General features: G+C 34.1%; 1 protein-coding gene across 4 annotated transcripts in view; it reads left to right on the forward strand.

The window, feature by feature from the left end:
* The first annotated feature begins 1173 nt into the window (after window positions 1–1173).
* Crc (calreticulin) overlaps window positions 1174–25890 on the forward strand; it is a 73863-nt gene continuing 49146 nt past the window's right edge. Inside the window, exons 1-4 of one of the 4 annotated variants that reach the window (XM_032601200.1) lie at window positions 1174–1365; window positions 1442–1707; window positions 5209–5313; window positions 16539–16742. In XM_032601200.1, the coding sequence (XP_032457091.1) occupies window positions 1623–1707; window positions 5209–5313; window positions 16539–16742 (394 nt within the window). In that variant the 5' untranslated portion in view covers window positions 1174–1365; window positions 1442–1622. 4 annotated transcript variants of the gene reach the window in all.

Genomic DNA, 25890 nt, shown 5'->3' on the forward strand with positions numbered 1-25890 from the left:
TTTCTGTCTCTTAATTTTAAATTAAGAGAAGGAAGATTCTTTGGATCAGCGCACTTTTGCAGAAATCTTAGTAGAGCGGAACAGCGAATTAATATGAGTTACCGTTCGCCGTCGCGAAAACGTCAGTTAAGGTGGAGAACTTTTCCGGAAAACGAGCAGGGTCCCTCTGCCGCAGATTTTCCGATGCTGTAAGGCAGAGTAGCTGTGTACGTGTGTGCAAAACGCGCCACTTCGCCGTGGAGCCATTTTAAGCACAATAAGTTTCTTAGTAATAAACAGATAATGAGTAACAACTGATACTTTTTTAGACATTTATTTCTATCGAATTTTCTTTAAAGAAAGCCTTAAAAGTTGGCATCAGAATAGAGTTTTTTTATGCTTTTAATTCACTGTGATCGGAGAATGAGAATGCCTAGGCCTTCGAGGAAATCTGGAAATGAAGGAAAAGGAATTAGGTCATGGAATATTCTGTGATATGGAAAAGTCTGGTATAAAGTTAGGATATTTTGCTAAAACGCCTTTTTATTCCATTCTAAAACCTTACGCCCTTGCGGCGAAGGCAAGCGGAAGCATGCTGTCTTGTGTGCTATGCTTCTAAATTACGCTACCTCTACGGGGCTTTAGACCTACGTTCTTTTCAGCTAAAAAAAGTAAAATCGGGGGTAGAGACTTGAACAGGGGACAAAGTGGATCGCTCTTAGCGTCGTGCCCCCTGAAGTTAGCATTTGGGTGTCTCTCCGAATAATTGTGACGCTAGCACTGGTATATATAAAATATACAAAAATTCGTATTTCGTATAGTGTGTCAACTGATATACACCCATATACTCTGTATGTATGTATTTAGAGATTGATGGTTGGATCTCTTCTTCTACGCTCCCCGATAGAAGATAAGGTAGGAAAGGACGAACAGACAGGGTACAAAGAATAAAGATAATACTGAGTGCTGATTGTGACTAGATTATATTAAACTATGTACAAGTTGACTAGGTCTGTTCGCACCGGCAGCCAGGCCGTGACTGACTGTCGAAAGTGACTGAGCTTACAAGCTCCCCTCGCGCTCGCCACGTCGTAGTGCTCCGCTAGGCGGCGCGTCAGGCCGCGTGTGGTGGTAGGAGGGGAGCTTTACATGTATATTAGCGAATATTTCAATTACTATGCAGTTAACAATATTGCTAAGATAAACAAAATATAATCGGTTTGCATGTTTTTCCGCGTATTCCCATCCGATTATTTTAACTATTTATATTTTAAAACTTGTCATCAAAGAGCATAACGATAACTGGTTTTACCAAATAACGATAAAGTGAATTGTTTGAATTGTAGAAAGGGGAAAGGTCCCTGGACTGGACTCTGGAGGATTTTGGTTCGTATCCACATTTGATCGTTTCTTAAACATCTTGGGTCTTCTCTATCATCGATGAAATCGTCTTTAACTTTAGGAACGTATTAGCGTGGTGAAATCTGATTCGCTACTGGCGAGTAACCAATCAGTACGTTCCATCTGTCTGCGGGAAATCGCATATTCAGCAAATGCACAAACTTCTTGGCCGCACTTCTCTTTTTTAATTTGTTGAAGAAATTAAAGAAATCCGAAATCTACAAATACTACATTCCTTTAAAATGATTCATTTTTATTTGTGTTATACGATTTTGTTATTATATACTGTAAGAGCTGAAGTTTTTTTTGAAGAGAAGTTTATTGATGGTAAGTAACCATGTATTTTTCTTGTTTATCCACGCGATGTAAATTGTAAGCGTTTGTTTCAAATGCGAAATCTAAAATATTTTACATTTAAAGGTGTTGGCTTATTGTAACCCTAATATATATGAAAAAAAAATTTTATTTATATATGCGTGTATATATGTTCAATTATATATAGATATTATATACTTTTTTTATTGAAAATATTTTGAAAATTTTAAAAAGTATAATGCATATAAAGAATGAGTATATAAAATTTTAAAAAATTATTCTAATTACTAATGGTGAGTCAGTACACTGTAAAAAATCCTATATAGAATTACTACACAGAGACTTGAACAATTTTTATACTCGTCTCAGTGTAGTATATTTTAAGCATTTTTTAGTAAATATACTGCACTGCGAATAGTAAATTTACTACACTATAACTAGTATAATTTTTTTCCAACTCATTGTTATAGTTCTACGATAGGATTTTTTACAGTGCACACTGTAAAAAAAGTTTTGGTAAAATTACTGTGTTGCAAGTAGTATACCATCACAATCTATGCCTGAAGTAAATTTACGACTGTATACTAATTTTACTATTCAGTGTAGCTATTTCTTGCTGGCAGTCTTATTTGATCGTCGCACTCATTATTTATTTGGTTACTTAAGTCTATTCCAATTTGATTAAAATAATCTTTCATTTCATTCGCTATATTCGTCTTGTTTACTATTTTTTGGTTATTTACCACCAAACAATCAGGCGATTTCATTTGTTTATTGCTTTTGCCCATTTTACTGTTAATGATGCTTCATAGCTATCTTGGATTATCGCCACTTCTTCTTATCTCATTATTTTCGAATTTGTATTTAGCATATTTTATTGTTTTGTTCAAAATTTTTTCATAATTTTTATATTCATGCTTTAGTTATATTTGTGGAATTTTTTTTCCATATGTTATATAGATTTTCTTTATTTTTACACGATACTAATATTGCTTTAGTTATCCATTTTTTTCTAGGTAATTGTTTATTCTTAGTTTTTTGTCCAACATAGCTATGTATCATTTTTATTAATTCATCCAAAGCAAGATTTGGATCCTGCGAATGCAAACATGAATTCCATTCTATTTTCTTTGCATATTCCTTTGACTTTCTATAATTAATATTTTCTACTTCACACTCTACCTTGCTTACTTCTTCAATGCTGATATCCTGATCCATGGTTAATTTTTGTTTCTACCTTTATTTGTTATATTATCATTGAGTGTGTTAATCTGACACAGTCGAAGCATGGTTCAATATTGCAATAATTATAAAGATAGATATTAGATACTAGATTTTGAGATATGGTTTGATTTTATCTGGCGACTATATGCCTTGCCTCATTACTCAGCGTTTCTTTACTTATTTTTGAGGTTAGATCAAGATCATGATGTTTATTGCATATTCCTAATACACTACTTAATTTAATCGCACCATCTAATCTTGCAAAATCACTTGTGAGATACAAACTCACAAATTAGACTAACAACTGTTTTCACTTTTATTTTAGGATGACATTTGTAATAAATTGTCGCTTGTGCTCACAACAAGCCTGCGCTCGTCTCTGCCATGTTTGGCATAAAAAATGCGCGATAAATTTAAGATTGTTTAAAAATTCTGGTCTGAATTAAAAATTAATTAGATGAATTGCATAGAAAAAATTATAAGGATATCATTAATAATTCGAAGAATTGTATTAATTATTTTACAAAATACAGATTGATGCACAAGTTGATTCATTGTTTTTGGACACTACTTTATCACAATTAATAAGTATGCAGCTTACTTAAAAAAAAAAACAATAACATAGTACAGATATCTAATTAATTCTAAATTACTACTTAATTAAATCTAAATTACTACTTACAAGTATTCAAGTTTTTAATTGCTTTTGCACAATATTTTGCCAATAAAATACACTGACAAAAATAGGCTGCAATCACAAGGATCTCTCATTTAGTTTCAGCTTCTAGGCTTCTGCGGTTATTATAGCGGATCAAACTGTAGACTTTGGCTGTTTCCTTCAACATTATGTATTGCTTTAGTATCAAAATTGTTTTTACTTCATATATACTTCTATAAAGTTTTTGTACTCTATCATTTAATAGATAAAATTATTTTGAATCAATTACATTTACATAATCAAAAGGTAAATACTTTTATTCTTTTTCAGGTACATATTCAAGCAATTTACTTTTATCAACTTTTCCAATAACTTTATTAGAAAAAACACAAACTCCAAAAATTACTTTTACTAGTCTTTCTTGAGAAGAATGCACAAAAATCTTGAAGCAATACATAATGTTAAAGAAAGCTACATGCCAAAGAATTGGCAGCGGTTTTTTTAAAAAGGTACAACATTTATTTGAGTTGTAATGGTTAGGATGGTTCGCGGAATGTGTCTATAATCGCTAATAATAGAAAAATTTCCACGAAAAAACGCGAGACTGAAAATCTTATTTTTTTTACGAATTGGGATAATAAAAACGCTGCCAACTTCATTAAATGTATGTTTCCTCCAAGAGATGTGATGATTAAAAAAATCATTTTTCTTCAATAAAATGATTCAAAGCTACTTAATAAAAATATTAAAAACTTAACACATACTTATAATAGCATTGTTTATGTCCGCCATGCTCATCTAGTTTAGAATGCGTGGATCGACACATAAAGCAATCATAACTACTAAACAATTTCAAAACGTATATATATGCATAGATTATTAACAAATACAATTATTTTTCAATTTTTAATGTTTAATAGAAATTTAAAAAAACACGTTATTTTTGTCAATCTGATGTTAAGAGGATGTGAAAGCTAAAAACCCTGTTTTTTTACTTTATGTAACTTTTTATATAAAGCTTGCCACGAAAAACCAAGACCAGAGCGCCATAGTGTTGAGTTTAATGAATCATTCTACCGAAAGAAAATGTCAATCAGACTTTTTTTAGTTTTTGTAGAAGTTGTGAAATACGAACGGGTGTTTACGTGTATTTACGCGATTGCAGCACCAACCTCAAACCCCAATTTTACTTATTAACCTTTTTTAATTTAAAATTTCATCTATATAATGAGCACAGCGGCATAGGGTTAAGATCAGTGAATCATTCTACCAAAAGAAAAGGTCAATCCGACTTTTAGTTTTTTTTGGCATTTGAAATACTAAATACCATGTGGCGCATTTGCGAAGCTTTAGCTCCCACTCCCCCTTAATATGTGATCCTGATTGATTACTAAATGAAGGTGATTGGTTCCCATAGTTTATTAGATTTAAAAGTCACGAATTTTATTTAATAACCTAAAAAACTTTAAACTGTTAGTGCTCAGCAGGTGGTGAAATTTAAAATCTTTTTAGAAAGATAATTAATGACATAATAAAGAGTGCGTGACCGCATTTGGATTTCCTAGTGTAAAATTAAATGTCGTGTAATATAATTAATTATTTTTCCTTATATTTGTATTTATGCATTGTAGACTCATGGGAACACAATTGGATTTACTCAGAACACCAGGGACAAGAATTTGGAAAATTTACACTCAGTCAAGGACAATTTTGGAATGATCCTGATAATGATAAAGGTATGTATAAAAAATATTGTTTTTAAACATAAATTATAATCTATTAAAAATAAGGATATTCAAGTTTGTCGATTTCTCTCAAGCAGGTTTTGGGTGTGAGGGAGGGAATGGCTATTCCCTTATTTTTTTCAGTAGGCTAGAAGGTTAACGGGTTTTGCCTGTTAAATTTTTAAAAAGTAGCTAGAAACGGTAGCTAGAAATAGTAGATAGAAACCTATTTGTTTGGCAGCTTATTTCCATCTGAAACCTGCTAATAACCTGTAAAGATATTTAAAGCGAACCCTCTGTCGGTAAATTATCGACGGAAAATGTAAACATTGGAATAACCTCATTGCGCTGGAGAAAAAGAAACAGCATGACACTTTGCACAATGCACGGAAATTCGTCGTCGCGATGGGAGATTTTTATTTAATATCACGTTAGTAATTATGAAAATTTTATTCTCACTCACGCCGGTGCGCTGCACGACACCCTACTGAAAAAAAGCAGACGACAATCAGCTGATAATCTGCTGATGATCGTGTCAAAACGTCAGCTGATTATCAGGTAATAATCATCAAAAAATTTTTAACCTTCAGTATATTTTTTCGAAGTTGTTTTAAATTAATAAAATTTATAAAATTCACATAATGAGAACCAACACGGTTTTACCATCCAGTTGATAACACCAAAACACTGGCTGTGAGCTACAATAATTTGATTTAAACAACAATTTTTTTAAATATTAATGAATAAAAATTTTGTAGCTCACAGCCAGTGTTTTGGTGTTATCAACTGGATGGTAAAACCGTGTTGGTTCTCATTATGTGAATTTTATAAATTTTATTAATTTAAAACAACTTCGAAAAAATATACTGAAGGTTAAAATTTTTTTGATGATTATCACCTCGTAATCAGCTGATTATTATTAGCATTTTATCTCATATAAACGCATATTTGTAACTATCAGCTTAAATAAAAATATTAAGCTAATATCACCTGATAATCAGCTGACGTTTTAACACGATTATCAGCATATTATCAGGTAGTAATCAGCTGATTGTCATCTGCTTTTTTTCAGTAGGGCACACCGTTACTTGCTGGCTCTCTCTCTATCTCGCACAGACCAACGTCAATCAATCCCAATTTAATTGTGGGTTACGATCGCTATAATAACATTGATATATAATTTTGATTTTTCTCCACATGGTGCGTAAAGTTTGTACTGAATGCCCTCCGTTAGGAAACTACACTATGCATTTTACGTTTCTTGTTGAGAAATAGTAGATGATGCACCAAGGGAGTAAAAGTAGAGAATATCTCAAGTCGCATATTTTTCGAAATTCACATGCAATCTGAGACATTCTATACATTTTGTTGGAACATCAGGAATTTGCGTAGAGTGTGTGATAATATAAAGATGCTTCATTTAGTTAACAATAATTAAATAGATGTACAAGACTGAATATTTAGAATAACTGTATAAGTGAATGCTCTGCTTGGTGTGTTACTCTGGTCGTGTCCGTACTCCCGGTTGAAAAAAATCATATGTTTTTATCGATGTGTTAAAAATATGTACTTTTAGCATGTGTTTTGTGGTTTCAATTTAACATATGATAAAATCACACGATAAAAACATGTAATAAAAGCATATACTAATAACTCTTCTGATTGTTAATCAAAAATAAAACCTAAAAGCGACACATTTATTATATTTGGTGACTATAAATGTTAGTACCATGCGGATGATAACACCAAAAATAGGTCATATGTCTATTGTCATAGACGCGCACGTCTGCAACGCGAGCTGCGAGACGAGTCAGTGATAAGAGTCCGTGAAGCCGTACTACGATGCATAGCATGCGCTTGCATCGTAGACGTTAGCTCAGTGGTTAGAGCTCCCGCTTGTTAATCTCAGGGTCCGCGGTTCAAGCTCGCGTCTACTCTTTTTCGCTTTCCGACTCGTCTCCTCTCCGTCCATTACACTATGTTATATGCAACTTGACTTGTTTTGTTTAAACTTTTAAAAGTTAAGTGGTAGATAACATAGACATATGGCCTATTTTTGGTGTTATCATCAGCATGGTACTATCATTTATGGTCACCAAATATAATAAATGTGTAGCTTTTAAGTTTTATTTTTGATCAAAAATCAGGTTAAGTTATTAGTATGTGTTTTTATTACATGTTTTTATCGTGTGATTTTATCATATGTTAAATTAAAACTACAAAAACATATGATAAAAGTACATGTTTTTAACATATTGATAAAAACATATGATTTTTTTCAACTGGGCTGGAACTGATGCGCTGTTGCGCTGGGGGGCTTAAGTCCGGCGGGGGTGCAATAAAATCCAGGTAGGGGACCTTCAACGTGGGCCTCTCTGTATACTGTAGTCTGTAGTGTGTGCGTGTGTGTGTGTGTGTATTCGTGTACACATTTTTGGCGTATTCCACACTTTTACATAACACTTTTACTCCCTTCGTGCATAATCCACTATTTCATTAAGTTTTTTTATGGTTTCTTTCGACAGTCCTATGCGTAATTTGTTGCTGTCTGATCCCGCGGATACCCAAGACTAGGACGTTTCACTATGTAGAGCCACGTGGAGATATGTGACCCTGAAATCTTTCAGTGCTCGAGGGGCGCGCCTGTGGCACTCGATTCCGCTGGGTATGAGAAATCTACCGTCGCTGTTGCACTTTAAATCAGTGATGTGTCGATTGCTGGAGTTTAACTCCGTCGACATCAAATTGTAATTTTTGTGTTACCACTGGACGCGATATATATTAGTTGAAAAGACTGAACGATATAAGTAAGGAAGCACTGCATGACGTGTATCTGACTTGATACCTGGTATTAACGTATCAGTCCTCTTTTTCATACGTATTTCTAATGTTATCGTTATTTCTGACTACATCGATATCCCTATACATTTATCTACGACTCTGGATCTATCACGAATTCCATCGTTATCCTTATTTCTGTCTTTATCTTCTTATTCTCAGATTTCCCATCTATCTCCAATCTGCGTCATTACGTTTTTTTTTTAAGTTTTTGTCGGAATCGACATTTCTACCCATATTCGCGTCTTTACCCATATTCCCGTCCTCCCTTTTTCTTTATGGTGAATTCTATTCTTATCTTTAATATAATTCTAACATTTTTATCTTGAACTCTATCTATATTGAAATCTATATTTTTATTATTTTGTTATCTTTTGAGACTTCTCTATGTAAATTCCAATTTTCGATTTTATTTCTTTATTTTCTATTTCTTTTTGACACCCGGTCCATTGCCTCTATGTTTTATAAAACTTTCTATGTGGATCTACACGGGGAATTCCTGATCGCAGCTGTACCTACAACGTCTCTTCGTAGAGAGGGACCGTAGCGCTCAGGTACAGCAGTTGCCCCTGTATACGACAGCTACGGACATTTATGGCAGGGAACGCTGCGGCCTGTAAAGGGACGCTGCGGTCTAAAAAAGTTAATGCGTACAGGTCGAGTTGCTGACTGCCACTAAAAAACAGACAGCACCTTTCCCTGAGACTGCGCTGCGTACCCTGTGAAACAGGAACTGCAGCCGTATCTTAAATATACGTGGTGCTCTGTCCTTGCTCAAAGACGGCTGATGTCAGAAATTTTTCTCGTGTATATTTCTACCCTTTTAGAAACCCAGCAATAAAGATAGCACTACATATGTAGCTTTATCTTTATTGCTACCCAAATCTCTGATTGGTCTAATTTATCTCTGTCTGTCACCTAAACTTTTACGCGCACCTTCGGAAGTATAGACACCTTTTGTATTTCTTACTCTATAAGGACGCCTTTTGTATTTCATACTTCATCCCTATTACTCATCTCCATCTCTACTTTTATCTTTGAGTCTATCAAGAAAGCCATCGATATCCCGAAATCTGATTGTAATTCTATCTTAAACTTTTAATCTTATTCTTTTTCTTCATCTCTAATTATTTTCTTTATCACCATCTCGATCCTGAATTGCATATCTATCTTCCTTTTCAGGTTTCATCTCTATTTCCGATCTCTGTATCTGTCTTTCTAAAATGCTTCATTTAAATCTACAGCTCTACAAATTATTGCATTTTATTTGTTTGTATGTCTGTCGCGATCTCTACCTTTGCTCGCTTTCTATTTTTTCTCTTGTTCAACCTTTGTCTATATCTTGAATTCTATTTTCATTTACTCATCCTGAAATTTGAGGGGGGAAATTGAGAGGGGAAATTGAGGGGGGAAATTCTTGAACCAGCGGGGGCGAAACTTTTTTTATAATATAGAGAGATACTACAAAAAATTAAAAGGTTATGCCATCACAAATTTTAATGAATTTTCAAAAACAAAATTGGATGCCATGTTTGATTTCGATTTTGATGAATCAGCAATTATGGAGAATGACTTAGGTAGCATGAGTGAAATATGTGAATTCTGTAATGCTAAACATTTTAAATTTAAAATATTATGTGATAAAAAGTTTTCTAATTGTTGCAATAGAGGTAACGTTGTATTGATATCTGACAATATCACTTATCCTTAACGTTTAAAAGAATTAGTTTCTGGAAATACTGACAAAAGTAAACACTTTTTAAATAATATTATACAGAAAAATAATGCACTTGCCTTCGCAAGTTTTGGAGCTAGATTTGACGCTCTTTTAGGGAAAGGCCCTGAAGTTATTCGAATATATCATTGATAATGAAATCGCCTCGCAATCACGATTACAAATGAATGTGTCATGTTTTTTAATGCTATTAAAGAAATTAAATAATTTTTTTCGATAAGTAAACATGTACGCGAAATCATACAAAATGATGCACGAAGTCAAAATGGAAGAACAAAATCGTTCGAAAACCAACAACGTTGAGTATAATAGTAAAGAAATTATAATGTATTTAACATGCAATTCTAATCATGATAAACGTAGATATAACGCAGTTAAATGTAATAAAGTTGCTGTGATATTTGTAGGTGATAATGGTCAACCACCAGAAGATCGATATGTAGGTATATATTCAAAACATAGAGCAAATAATAATATACCGTACATTAGTAAACATGTAGATCCTATGTCATATCCACTTGTGTATCCTAATGGAGGTTTTGGATGGATGCCTAATATGAATAATAAAAATTACAAAAACAATATTTTAATGCTACAATTTTATCGTCATAAATTCAGCGTTAGAAATGATTTTAATCCTTACTTAAATTTAGGATAATTAACTCAATAATACATTGTTAATGCTTAGGTAAAAGTTGAAGATTCACAATTATTTTTTTAAAAATAAAAATAAACACCGATTAAGGACAGTTTTATTCAAAGCTGTGATGGATAACTTAAAAAATAACAATGACAACGTAAAAATTGGAAAAATGGTTATATTACCTTCAATATTTTCAGGAAATCCACGATCGTTACAAAAAAACTTTTTAGATTCAATAACAATAGTTGAAAATTATGGTAAACCAGATCTTTTTATTACTATGACATGTAACCCAAAATGGAAGGAAATTAAGCACAATTAGAGAAAAAATGAATCAGCTCTTGATAGACCTGATTTAGTAGCAAAAGTTTTTGATGCAAAAGTTAATGAATTATTAAATGAAATTCTTAAAAAAAAAAACATTTTTGGAAAATGTATTGCATATACTTATGTAATTGAGTTTCAGAAAAGAGGTTTACCACATATGCACTTGTTGGCTTTTATTCATAAAAATCATAAACTGAACAATGCAGATGATGTTAATAAAGTGCAGAAATACCTGATGAAATAAATTATCCAAGGTTACATAATATCGTTAAGCAATGAATGATACATGGCCCTTGTGGTAAAAATAACTTAAATTCACCATGTATGGATAGCAAAACGAAAAAATGTACCAAAAAGTTTCTGAAATAGTTCAATTATCAAGCTACTTTTAATAATACTGGATATCCCCTTTATCAACGAAGTAACGATGGAAAACAAATTCGTTTCAATAAAAACAATATAGCTGATTATCGATTTGTAGTTCCATACAATCCGTATTTATTGTTAAAATTTAATTGTCATGTTAATGTTGAAGTATGTTTAACTATTCAATGTGTCAAATATTTTAAATATTTTTATAAGGGGCATGATTGTGCATTTATAAAAATGAGTCAAGGTAATAATGAAAACGAATGTAAAGAAGAAAATTTCAACTACGATGAAATAAAACAATATTTAAATACAAGACATGTAAGCCCTCCAGAAGCAATGTATCGTCTACTACAATATGCAATGTGCGTTTTATCACACTTTATTTACCGATTAGCTGTACATGTAAAAAATTAACTGTTTGTATTATTTAAGGAAGGAATCAGAAAAAGAGTTGATTAATAAAAACTTAAGGGGGATCTGCACTGATTTTCAATCTTTCTTATCTTTTCACCATCCATTGTCAGCTTTTGGGGGCTTGATTGTTGGGATAAAAGGTTACATACTAATTTTGGGCTATTTTCATCCATGCATACTCAAGTTATGATATAAAATCCAATAATAATCATTAAAATTCAAGGTTTTTGAAAAAGTTGCTTGCTCACAGGGCTTCGACTAAATCAATTCCAAAAATTTGAAAATACATTTTGAGCCGTACTCAACAAAAGTTGGTATTTTTTATTACGAGAACCTCATTGTTTATCTGCAATAAATCAAGATTTTATCAAACAGTAAAATTCTTTTAAAAAACCCATAATTTAATAATATTCATAATTAAACAAATTTTTACAGAACAGATACCATAAACAAAAATTCTAACTTCTTTTCTAAACATTTAACATGTTTAAACAAGGCCAAACATTTAACAAAGTTAGTGTCTATTTACCAAATCCAGTTTTCAGTCATGGTCTATTATATGTAGCATTATCCAGGGTAACGGTAAAAAAAATTAGAAATTTTACTTTTAAAAAATTCAAGTTATGAGGATAAAAATAATGATGATTCAAATAAGATATATACGAAAAATATCGTATATCATGAAATATTAAATTGATAATAAACTAATAAAGTATGTCAGTTATTGAGAAAAGATGTTAATGGATTCACGGCACACATACCTTAAGCATACTTTAATATAATAGAAGAAGTAAATATATATAAATTAATAATAAACAAATAAATTATCTCCTATATATATATATATATATATATATATATATATATATATATATATATATATATTTATATATTATAACACTCGGTTAATACTTTTCTGCCGTATTATAACCAGGGCCAGAAGGACCCTGTTTATTGTAAATTAACGTCGGGCGTGCAGAAGGCACGGCTCGGCCGACTCAGATCATGCACGTGTTTTTACACGAGCCCGCGGAGGCGGCGTAGGTCGGGTCGTAGGAAATAACACACGAGAAGTTTAGATAAGGAAATGTATATTCAATTGTAACTACACACGGAGGTGCAAACGCCGCACACTTCGACGAACGATAAAGAGAGACGAGAGATATTACCCTGTCGACGTGAGAGAGTGAGAGTGCAGGTACTTACAACTCAGTAGTGGAAGTAGTATTTGACGCAAACGAACGTGGTCCAGTCTCGGACGTGGAGATGCAACAGTTCGGACGGGTGTCGCAGCGACTCGTCGGTAACGCACGGACGAATATCGTTCGCTCTCGAGATGCTCGCAGGACTTACAACAAACCCGCGTATAGTAGCAGCGCGAGCTACTCGTGTGGATAGCGCAGCGAGACTAACTCTAGTCGCGGCTCTCCCGGCCGTCGGCACATCGTTGTCATATCTCGCCAACGCTGTGCGGCCAGGCGACAACCGCGCTACCTATGCTCTCACTCTCTCTGTCTCTATCTTGCCTCGTCTCTCGTTCTCCCTCGTTTCGGCGCTCGTTGGCAGCTTGCTGAAACAATAATCTTATTACAATTAGTACATGATTAGCCGTTAGACATTTGACGTGCACTCGGCCGTCACAATATATATATATATATATATAATCGAGGCAAAAAAAAACTCATTTTTTTCAGTTTTCGATTTATTACTGAAAAAATAAGTTGTCAAATCACTTTATATTTTAATGGGATATAGTTTGACACATGACCCATCGACATGATTTTTTTAGTAAGGTTATGATGCTTAGTTTCAGAGATATGAATTTAAAAAAAATCACCTTTTTCGTTTTATCTGCCGAACAAAGCGGTCGATTTCGAGGACCAAACTAGGAAAAGTAGGTCATTTTATTCTCTTTTAAATGCATTATAGCTGAATTGTTTGTAACAATGGAATGATTGAAAAAAACGTAAAATAGTGTTTTTCAAAAATCAAAAAATGGCTATAAAAAAAATAATAAAAAAATAAAAAATAACTGTTTTTTCCTAATTCAGAATCCAAAAATAGATATGCATGTCAAATTTTATTGACATTGACGAAGTAGTTCCAGAAATATTACGGTATACATACACACACACACACACACGCACACACACACACACACACTGCTGCTAGACGAAGGCCACTAGGTATTAGATACGAAACGCTCTTCGGACTGATGCAGAGAAACGTAGGTCACAGAGTTAAGCTCTCACTTCCCTGCCCGATGCAGAGGAACGTAGGAGCTAGGGTTGAGTACCTCTAAGTGCTCCTCAGACCGATGCTGAAGAACGTAGGTAACTGAGTTGAGCCCAGACTTCCTCACCCGATGCAGAGGAACGTAGGTGTCGGGGTTGAGTCTGTCTAGAGGATGGCCGGTCGATGCTGCTCGAAGTAGACAAGCTGACGATGCTGCAGGAAGCAGACGGCTGGACGATGCAGAATGAAGAAGACGGCAGGACGATGCAGAATGAAGAAGACGAGTTTGATCCTGAACCCCTAATCACCTTGGTGGATGGAGGGTGTATGGAAATGTCAAACTTCAAAGGAGAAGCCAAAAAAGGCTAGTTAACGGGCCCCACGGAAGTATTGTTCAACGATAGTACCTATGGGGATCCGGTGTCGGAGGGCCACTTGTGCAGAGCTTGCTCTGACTACACCACATAAAAAAAAAACACACACACACAATCTATACGGACATTTTCTAAAAACACTTGATTTGAACTTCTAACACACTAAAAAGTATTTTCTAGAAGTTTTGACGAAACTCAAAATTTTACTATTACAAAGCTTCCTCTAGGAGGAAGCAATAAAATATGTCAGTTGTTGAAAAAAGATGTGAATGGCTTCACGGCACACAGGTACATTAAGCACTTTAATATAATAGTAGATAGATAGATAGATAGCAGTAGATAATTAATACAGTTCAATTCCACTATATGTATAAAGTTTATGTGATACGCATCCTTGCCCGGACAGTTTGCCGAAAAAAATTCACCGAATCAAAATTTGCCAAAAATTAATTCGCCGAACGGACAATTCGTCGAGAATAATTTGCCGAATATACAATTTTCCGAAAAAAATTTGCTGAATGCACAATTGACCAAAAGCACAATTTGCCAAATGCACTATTCGCCAAATACACATTAGTTATACAGATAAAATTGGAAACGAAAGAGGAATCAATTGGCGCAATAGAGCAACTTGATTCCTCTTTCGTTTCCAATTTTATCACACTTTTATTTGTGAATCCCTGCTGACGCGAAGGAAGGTGTTGCTGAGTGTCTGGTGGGATTGGAAAGGTATTGTTCATTATGCACTGCTCGAACCTGGACAAACCATTAATTCGACTGTCTACTGTTAACAACTAATGCGACTGCAGCAGGCGATTGAAAAAAAAAACGCCAGATTCGATCAATAGGAAAGGCGTTCTCTTCCATTACGACAACGCTAGACCGCACATATCTTTAATGACTCGTCAAAAATTGAGAGAGTTTGGCTGGGAAGTTTTGATGCATCGACCGCATAGGACCTTGCCCCGTCGGACTATCATTTGTTCCGGTCTCTGCAAAACTCTCTTATTGGTATAAAACTGGATTTAAAAGAAGCTTGGGAAAATCACTTGGTTAAGTTTTTCGGCCAGAAACCTCACAAGTTCTACAGTGACGAAATTATGGTTTTGCCAAAAAAGTGGCAAAAGGTTATCTATCAGAACGGCACATATATCATTGATGAGTGTTCAAAATTTATATTAAAAAATTAACCTTAAAAAATATTTTAAAAAAACGCTTCCACTCCTGTTTTCAAATCATGACATTATACGCATGCGCAGGCCTTATAATTTACTGTTCACCCACCAGAGGGCAACTATTATAAAACTTTCGCTACTTCTAATTTAAGTTAGTTATATTCGAACAGCCAAACAGAGCCGTAGTATTTTACGCTCATTTTTATATTTTCCAACGAAGAAAGAATAGTTTTAGTTTGCCACAATAAACTTCAGAGTGATTTAATTCGTCTCCGTTTAATCTAAAGGTGCATCCGATTAATTTCGCGTACACAACGTGTCTACAGACTCGCTATAGTGAGCCTCTGAGCGATACGCTAAGTCGAGTTGAAACAAGATCTGTAAAAAAACATTAAAAACTGAAAAAAGTTGATTTCTATGAAAAGCGATAACTGGAGTAAAAAAGCAATAATCAGGTTCAAATTTTGGATATAGTTAGCATTATACAGCACCTTGATCCATTTCTTTGGCCTGTTTACAAAATTAGTTAGTTTCGAAGATAATAAGGCTCAAAAATTTTTGTTTCACCCTGTATACTCTGTTTACCTGAAAACTGCATTATTTCCATCTCAGCTTCTAAAAAATGGATTTTAATTTAGTTCAGGATCAGATCTACCTAGACTCGTTTTTTCTGTTTCTCTTTTTATAAATTCATAAAAAAAAAAGATTTTCAGTCTTACATGTGCGTTTATTTTATGGCGAAAACTCCCCTTATACTAGTAAGGTGACAATCCTGTTTTGGGCTGGATCCTCCGTATACGCAGAATGCGATCATCTCGCAAAATCGCTAAAAACGGTTTTTGAGCTGAACCTCGAATTCTAAGCATTTTACTATAAAAGGTGAACGGGAAAGATGTTGATATTTAAAAATTGTAACTTTCCTATGCATATCAAATCAAGAAAATGCTTTAAACTCGAGTAAAGAACCAAAATCTGTTATTTTACAACGATAAATCAGTTTTTTATAATTAAAAAATACAACTACCTGCCTCATATGCAAAACGTGAGCGTGCTAGTTGTATATTTAATAGACACATTCGATTTACATATTTAAGAATATACTTATAATTGTTTTATTTTTTCAGGAATACAAACATCTCAAGATGCAAGATTTTACGCTGTCAGTCGAAGGTTTCCTCCCTTCAGTAACGAAAACAAATCACTAGTAATTCAATTTAGTGTAAAACATGAACAAAATATTGATTGCGGTGGAGGATACATCAAAGTATTTGATTGTTCATTGAATCAAAAAGATATGCATGGAGATAGTCCTTACCTCATTATGTTTGGTATGGGAAAGTAATTTTCTTATTTCAATGGATTAATTTGTTAGCAGTTTACCTACGCTATCTATTAATCTGGATTTTTTTTTAATATACAATATTTTTAAAAAAAATTATTTTTTCTCAAAAATTAAAAATGTTAAAAATTTAATATAATGTTATATGTATAAGTGTAAATAGTGGTTAAGATTAATACATACGTGTTAAGTAGTACCAATGGCATACAGTGAGCTTTTTAGAACTAGTGTAGAGTTTGCAGTACGAGATCAAAAATTCAATGTACCCTTGGTACACAGTAGTTGGTACACTGTATGTTTTGTAATACCTGTACGATTCTACGTATTTTGGCCCCATTAAGGATCGTGGTTTCAGGAGGGGGTGGAGCCCCGACCTGGAGCCCCTAAAATTCGTCAGAAATGCCTTCAAAGCAAGAATTTTCAGTTTTTATCGGATTTTCTTATTTTAGACGATTTAAAATGGGGTACTACGAGCAATTTAAAATAGGGTGAAAATCTTTTAAAATGAGATTTTCGACAAATTTTATCCTATTTAAAATAGCTCGCAACTTTTGATAGAGAAGGTTATTTTTGACAATTTTTTTATAAATTCAAGATCTCGGGCTACCACCATTGATGACAGAAAAAATTTCGCTCAATCAGGTAATCAATTATCCGGGGCGCAATAAAGGATATTTCCGGTGATTAGTAATTGGCATCAAAATAATATGATTTGATTCGTCTATTAAGTTGTATCCGATTCGCTTAATGGTATCCCGCGTGAAAATTGAAATTCGTTAAGAGAGGTCAATGAGATCTACCTGAGAGTTTAATGAGATCTATATGAGATAAATCTGAAATGAGATCTCATGTTAATCTTATATAAATCTCATATATTTTCACGTGGGATAAGTTTTAGAACGAAAAAACCATTGCTATTTCTTTGTCACGTAGCTTCCTCCAACAAAATGTATAGTTTTAGTAGATAAAATATTGTTCAAATATACAGTATATTGATGATTTTCAAAATACTTTCAATCTTAATTATTTTACCGAAGGAGCACCCGTTACAATATCAAATCATATAATTTTCATGAAAAAAATTAAACCTCAATATTTTAAATACCATAGGGTTTCCATAACCTCATAAAACCATGAATTTTCTCAAAACATTCTGAAATTTAGTTAGCGAGTTATAAGGTTTAACAAAAATAGTAATTTTCAGTTGTACCGGGTATACAGGGTGAGAGACAAAGAATTTGAATCCTAATATCTTATAAATGAAACTGTTTTATAAGCTGCAAAAAGAACCTAGCCGAGGTGATCAAAAGATAAATATTTCCCCAAAATTTCAACTTAATTAAAGCCTTTTTACTCCCGTAATCGTACGAAATAGAAATTCCATTTATTTTGGTTTGTGATTTTTAGCTCAAAAACTAGTCATCAAAATGGTTTAAAAATTTACAGCAAATAGATATTATCGTTTTTTATTGTCATAAATTTTTTTAAAACGTTTGACAATTTAGCTTTGCAAATATTAAAATTTTTTTTCAAATCACCATTTTTATTATAAAAATTGAACGGAACGGTCAATCTGGAAAATCGTATGGGAAGAAATAGGCAATTTTATGTTCTTTTAGATACACTGTTGTTGAATATATTGTATAAATTATTTCATAAAAAAAGCGTAAATATGTTTTCAGAAATCAAAAAATGTCTATAATATGGCCATAAAATGATCAGAATCATGAACAAATAATTTTTCCCGAATTCAGAATCAAAAAACATATATGCATGTCAGATTTTATTACGATCGGTGGCGTGCGTCATACATACACATACACACACAAATCCACCCGCACGGACATTTTCTAAAAACGCATAATACAAAGTTTTAGCGAAACTGAAAATTTTGTTTCTCACACGATGTACATTTCTCTTAAGGTCTCCCTCTATACTCTATAATATACTCTATATTGCTCTATATCAAAAGGTATTGATATGTACTCTTTTTGGAAATGCCAAGAGCCGATGCATAAGCTCAAGCAATCTTTATTGTGTTATCACTTTAATTGACTGATTTAAGATTTTAGTCCTAATCACCGATGCCAAGCAAAATGTGAAATTCTTATCTAATGTAATCGAAGCCACAATGAGTGTTCCAACAGATTAATTTTTAGTTTAGTTTTGTTGAACAAAACATTTTGCACTAACATTTTAGTCTATTTTAAGCCGGATTCCGTTCAGTTGATTAAGAGCTACGCGGCGTTCCGCAATTCAGATTTAGTCGTCTATAGGCTGACTCAGCCGATACTTCGAAATTTCCGTGCGTAAAAAATTAATATTTAAAAATATGACTACTAATCTATATAAGACAAGAATCAACGAACATTTTAGTCTATTTTAAGCCAGATTCCGTTTAGTAGATTTGAAGCTGCGCAACGTTCCGCACTTCAGATACAGTCGACTATAGGCTCACTCGGCTGATTCTTCAAAATTTCCGTGCGTAAAAAATTAATATCCAAAAATAAGACTGCTGATATCTATAGAAGACAATAATTAACGAACATTTTGGTCTAACTTAAGCCGGATTCCGTTCAGTAGATTTGGAGCTACGAGCGGTCTGCAATCAGATACAGTCGAGTTAAAGATGCCATTGCAGTCCGAATGAGCTCTAGGATACGATGTTATTCCACTTAGCCATCGAAATGCAATGCTAAGCCTATTCATAAAAAATTAATTTGTGCTCGCGGAGACCAATAGAAGCAATTTTACTACTGTTTTAAATTTTTACAGTTTCAGTTTTGAAAGTACTTTTTAAAATAGAATCACGTAAACCCACCTACCCTTAGTGCCACCATTTTTTGCCAAACAATATTCTTTAAAAAAATACGTCGGTAGATCGAAGAAAGGCTAGTAGATGCATAGACAATCTTCAACTCACCTAGCTTACGCGCCGCAATTCGTTACCAAAAAATATTTTGTTGGCAAAATACGCCAGTATATCAAAGAATGCGAGCAAAAAAAAACACCTAAACACAGCTACCCCACGCGTCGCGAGTTTGATAGAAAAATATTTATTTAAAAATAATAAAAAAAAATATTTAAAACTGAACATCTCAAAATATTTGCTTAAAAAATATGTTGGCACTTTAAAAAAGCACTAAGAAACTAAATAAAATAAATATGAAACTTTTAAATTTACGTACCTGACGCTCTACCAATTTTATAAGAGAAAAGTATTTTTAAAAAACGGCGTATCGGAGGAAAGCTTAAGAAAGAAGTTAAGTTTCTTGAGCGAGAATAATCTTTAATCCTAAAATCTCCGAACCCACCTACCCTTCGTCCTGCGACTTTTTGTAACAAAATATTTATTTGAAATTACATCGGCACATCAAAGTAATGTTTAAGGAAGCAAGAATGGTTTTTAAACTCAAAACACTCAAAGGCTCCCACCTGTCTCACTTTTATTCGTTACCAGAAAATATTTGTTTGCAAAATACCTCGGCATATCGGAGGCCAAACCATGAAAACTAAAATCCTTAAACATACCCGTCCCTTGGAACGTGACTTCTCATAAGAGAATATTTATTTAAAAGCAGGGTGCATTAAAAGAAGGCTTAAGGAAACGAAATTAGTTTTAAGAGCTAAAACACTTTATCAGATAGAAAATGTAAATCATCTATACTTAGATATGTCCGAACTGGGTGCATCTCTTTGACGACTATTTATAATATTACACTTAAAACGACACGACCATTATACTACTTATTATTAATCGGCTATCCGTTATTATGCGCAATCTCATTATTTTTAGGCACGACCGCGTTACGGAAGTGCCTTATAGTTTTGTCAGCGGAAAAGGTGCAAAATGCGATATCACGCAATTTTCGACTGTTTGTTCTAAAATTTAAGAAGCTTCATTACGATACGTGTGACTTAAATAGTTCTTTTTTACACGGCGCAGTTAGCACCCGAGCGTTGCGAGGGCTCTAAGCGCCGTGTAAAACTGAATCAATCAAGTCAAGAGTATCGTATAAAATTTCATAGCACAGACTGCTGAAATCCGCAAGTCTTGCCTATTCGTGACTAAAGTAGTCCTCTTTTGCACCGTGAGTAGCGAGCACACGAGCGTAGCGAGTATGATAAACACAGTGCAAAAAAGGACTACTTTAGTCAAGCGGATTTTAACCACACTGTGCTATAAAGAACTATTTTTTTTATTCTAGTGCTCTACGTTTTTTTGAAATGCGGGCATAATTTGTTAGATTTTTGCGTGTATTTTTAAATAAAAATTTTAGTGTTACACGATTATCTCTGAGAGTCTTTAGTCGATCGAGCTAAAATGTATGTGCAATCTCCCCTTACTACGAGAACCTTGTGGTTCTATTTTCAGCTTAATCCCGCACATATACGCAGAATGCAGTCACCCAAAAATCGCAAAAAAACGGTTTTTCAGCTTTAACTCGAATTCTAAGCATTCTATAAAAAAAAGTTGAACGAAAAAGTCGTATATCTATGAAAAATACAACTTTTTCTATTGACATTAAATCATGAAAATGCTTATAACTCGAGGTAACAGCTCAATATTGTTTTTCTACAGCAAAAAAATCAACTATTTACCATAAAACTTTGCGGCTGTACATTTTACATGAAAATGTTCAACGTAAAAGTTGTACTGGTGTTTGTATGACGTTCTGATACATAAAAAGAAAATTTTACTTGTTCATCAATAATCAAAATGAAACGGGCATGGAAAGTTACGTAGTAATTATCATGAAAGTTGTTCCTCGCTTCATTACGATTATATATAATAAACTTGACTTTGTTTGATTGACCTCAGTTCTTTTCTATCTGTAATTTCGTTGCGGAATCTATCAAACTCGCCTAACCTTTTACTTTTTTAAAAAATAATTTTTTTTAAAGATTTCAATACTTTTTAGTAAATTTTTTTGAGTATTTCATATTCGACGTCGTAAAATAAAATATAAGTGCCTTTAGCACCTTTCGACCACAGATTTTTTGTAACATTTTTATCACTGATTGTTCTGATATATACCACCCTCAAATTATTTCTACACCTAGACACCAAATACCACTGGGCGAACTAACTAGACGTCGTCATCTGCCACCCTGTACCTCCAGACACCTTCCTCGAATAACTTTTACATCTAGACACCAAAAATCACGAAGCGCTCCACTTAGACCTCGTCATCGGCCACCTTATACCTCTAGACACCTTCCTCGAATGATTTTTACACCAAGACACAAAAAAAACGGTGCACTCTACCTAGACGTCGTCATGGGCTACCCTGCTTACCGCTACCGCGCCACTCGATATTAAATAAAAATAAAAAAAAAATGAAATCACATCAGTTATCCCACTGGCCTGTATAAGTATGTGGGAAAGCAATATGTGCGGCTAAATTCACGGTCTTAACACTAGCCTGTGCGGCCAACTTTATGGTCTTTTTTTTGTATAATGAAAAATCCGAATACCAATATAAAAGTAAATAGTGTCACGGGCGCCGCGGCTTCGTCTGCCTCTCAAAATCGTCTTCTTGGCGCTGCCGCGCCACTTAATAAATAAAATTCTAAACAAATTTATTAATTATATTGCTATGATTAATCGATCTTACCGCTTCCAAGAGTCAGAACAGAATGAGCACTGGAACCGATTGTTCACGCTATTTGTACATATTTTTGCGCATGCGTAGACGTCATTGATAAACAACAGGTAAGTATCTATATAAACTCAAACTGCACAGTCTTCCGAACTGCAATAATTCGAGTTAAAAATAATTGATGAAAATTCTAGAAAATTTTATTGATTAAAATACTATGATTAAACTATCTTACTGCTTCGAAAGGTTAGAGCAGAATGAGCACTGAAACCAATTGTTTATGCTATTTATACATATTTTCTTGCATGAGCAGACGTCATTGATAAAAGTAAGAAAATATTGATACTAATATGTTTCGAGTGAATTCAGAACATTCCAGACAATCTTAATGTTTAAAATATTTAAGATTTACTGATGTTTTATCTACCAAAATTAAGAAGATTATTAATCTATTTCATATAGGTCGACTTACCTATTTTTAAGTATGAAAACATTTTCATCGATGGTGTCTCGTAAAAGATTGTGATGTCCGATATTCTTGCAATTTATATGAAAAGAAATAATCGAAAATTATGTTCTCGATCCTTCCAACGTTAGCCAACTTTATTATGTTGTTACGTGGCTTTCACGGGGAGGACGTGCTGGTAAGGTATATTTTTCGAAAGACATATATATTTTGCTTCCTTCCTAAGGAAGCCTTGTAATAATACATTTTTGAGTTTGTGTAAAAACATGTAGGAAGTGTGTTTTGATACATTTTTAGTCGAAAAGTAGTGTATTTAGAAAATGTCCGTACGGATGTGTGTGTGTTCGTTCGTTCGTAGACATCTGTATCTCAGCTTTTACACTGAAAAAAAACACAGTCGTTTGTGCTATAAAGTTCGGTAGTTTTAACCGTTCTGCCACCGTAACGACATTTCAGTAAGAACAAAGGTGTGCCACTGGTAATTTTGGCGAGTCGCGACTCGTAAAATTGATCGATTATGCGGGACATCAGCAGAAACGACCGAACTGATTCTTAAAAACTGCTGAACTCTACGGTAATGTTGGCGAGTCTTCTTACAATGACGGATTACTGGTGCGAGTTCAGTTAAAATGGCTGTTTTTTTTCAGTGTACTCAGTGGATTTCAATCCACCAACTCTCATTTTCTTCGTTTTTACTATAACATGATGGGAAAACAGTCCGTTTTAAATTTTGTAGGCGCGTTTTTTTTATAGCGATTTTTTAGTTTTGAGAATCCAGTTTTGTTTCAATAAAGTTATTGAAAAAGTTTATAAAAGTAAATTGCTTAATATGCACATGAAAGAGAATAAAATTACCTATCTTTTTACCGCGGAGAATTCATATTATCGTTCGTCGTTCATTTATTATACACCATAATGTGCAATATTTTGAAACCGTTATAACTCGAAAAGTAAATGTCGAATCTATCTAAAATATTATATGATTATTGAAAGTAATTATAATTATATATCACTTTAATTTTAAGTCATTTTATGGAGCAGATCCGGAGAAAAACATCAAAAACTGAAAAAAGTCTTTTTTCTATGGGACGCGATAACTGAAGTAAAAAGGCAATAATCAAGTTCAAATTTTATGATTTTCAGCACATGCATTTATCTTAAAATACTGCAATTGTTTCACAAAATTTCCTTTAAAGTATTTCAGCTTATCCATTTATTAAAATGCTGCAGCCGTTCTATAAAATTTTCTATTATGGTTTTTGCAGATTAAAACAATTTGCAGGCTATACATATTTACAGCATATTTACAGGAATGTTAAAAAATGCAAAGTTTACTTGAACAGTATTCCTTAAATATATATAAACACACACGCACGCACGCACGCACGAACACACACACACATTAATTCGTATATATGCATACACAAACATAAAACTGGCGATGTTTTATAACGGGGTGAAGTTTTCGGCAGCAATCGCGCAGACGTTAGCTGCGTGCAATGCAACTGCTGTCGCGTGAATCACCTCGCAATAATCGAGACGAAGTCTCGTTTCCTCGAGATGTTCTCGAGGTTCGCAGTGAACCGGCCAAGGTCGAGTGTGGCTAGCTGCAGCTTACATGCACGTGTATCGTGAAGCGATACGGGTGCCCGCGGAGGTGGCAGGGAACGTAGTTTATGTGGGACGGGAAGCAGGTCCGCAGAAATGAGTGACTCCGAACTCAATCGTTAGATTTAAGAGAAAATGAATATATATTGTCTGCACTCAAAATAAAGTACACGAGCACACACGCGGGTGTGCGAGACGCCGATGGACGGTGTGTTCAGAGATCGGGAGAGAGCTAGTGTGTGTGTGTGAGAGAGAGAGAGAGAGAGAGAGAGAGAGAGAGAGAGAGAGAGAGAGAGAGAGAGAGAGAGAGAGCTGATACTTACAGTTCGTATTTCTCGCTCGTTCTCGGGAATGCTCGAGCCCAGGACGTCTCCTTCGCAGGCGAGTCGGCGTAGTCGCAGATAGAACGTAATCAAGGCGATGTCGCCCGAAGAGGCTTCGAAGATAGCTGTGATAAAATACACCGGTCATACACACACTCGAATCGATAAACAAAAGATTAATCTCCGGATAGCGCGATCTAGCGAAAGTGCGATATGCTCGATTAGCCTGAACAGATCTGTCGCGCGCGTTCTAAGTCTCGCGCGCGAAGCTCTCGCTCTCTCTCCCCCCACTCACCGTCGCGGTGTGCTCCCTCACGTTACTCTGCCGCTGCTCACCTATAACATGTAACTGATTTACATTAAATAATACAATGATTGTATGCTGGGGAGGTTATGACGAGTTAACAACGTTTCTCGTCATAGTATACAATCCCAAAACCCTGCAAAAACTTGTTTCCTTTTTTTCGCTAAAACACGGGCGTTTGTGTGTAAATGTGGGTTATATGATGTATTTACTATATAGTTTATATAATCAAACAAATATTTTTATAGTTTTATGGCTGTATAGAATGAGAAGAAATCCTACAGAGTCATAAGAGACCTTTGACAATTCTACAAGTTTTTTCCCATTTTCTAAATGAACAAAAAAATCCTACAAAATTTCAAGGGGCAGATTTGGATTCAGCGTGAAAAAAATACATATAAATAGTGTTTACAGGCATTAAATTCAAAAAAATCCATTATTCTACCGTGACTTTAGTAAGTTTTTTTGCGAAAACCGTCAATTTTAACGAATTTTCCTAGGCTATACAGTCAACATCAACCTTTCTGCTTATTTTTCTGTGATTTCTGATAGTTAAGACATCATCTTCCAAACATTTCAGATTGATCGACTGGAATGGAGCTATTTGATTTTGAAACACGAAAAGTCGAAATATCCCATAGTGCGACGGGTTTTTGCATTGTCGCCTTACCCGCTTGGGGTAGTGTTATTGTAAACTCACTCGTTTATTGTTCGGAGTTCCTATTCCTAGCCTGTTCGGTCTACGGAGCATATTTTATTTCTGCTCTACCTTCTGACACGGAGGCCTTCACGCGCTGATGAGCATATATATATATATATATATATATACAGGG

This window comes from Nasonia vitripennis (genome assembly GCF_009193385.2).
Source record: "Nasonia vitripennis strain AsymCx chromosome 1 unlocalized genomic scaffold, Nvit_psr_1.1 chr1_random0001, whole genome shotgun sequence".
NCBI classification, from domain to species: domain Eukaryota; kingdom Metazoa; phylum Arthropoda; class Insecta; order Hymenoptera; family Pteromalidae; genus Nasonia; species Nasonia vitripennis.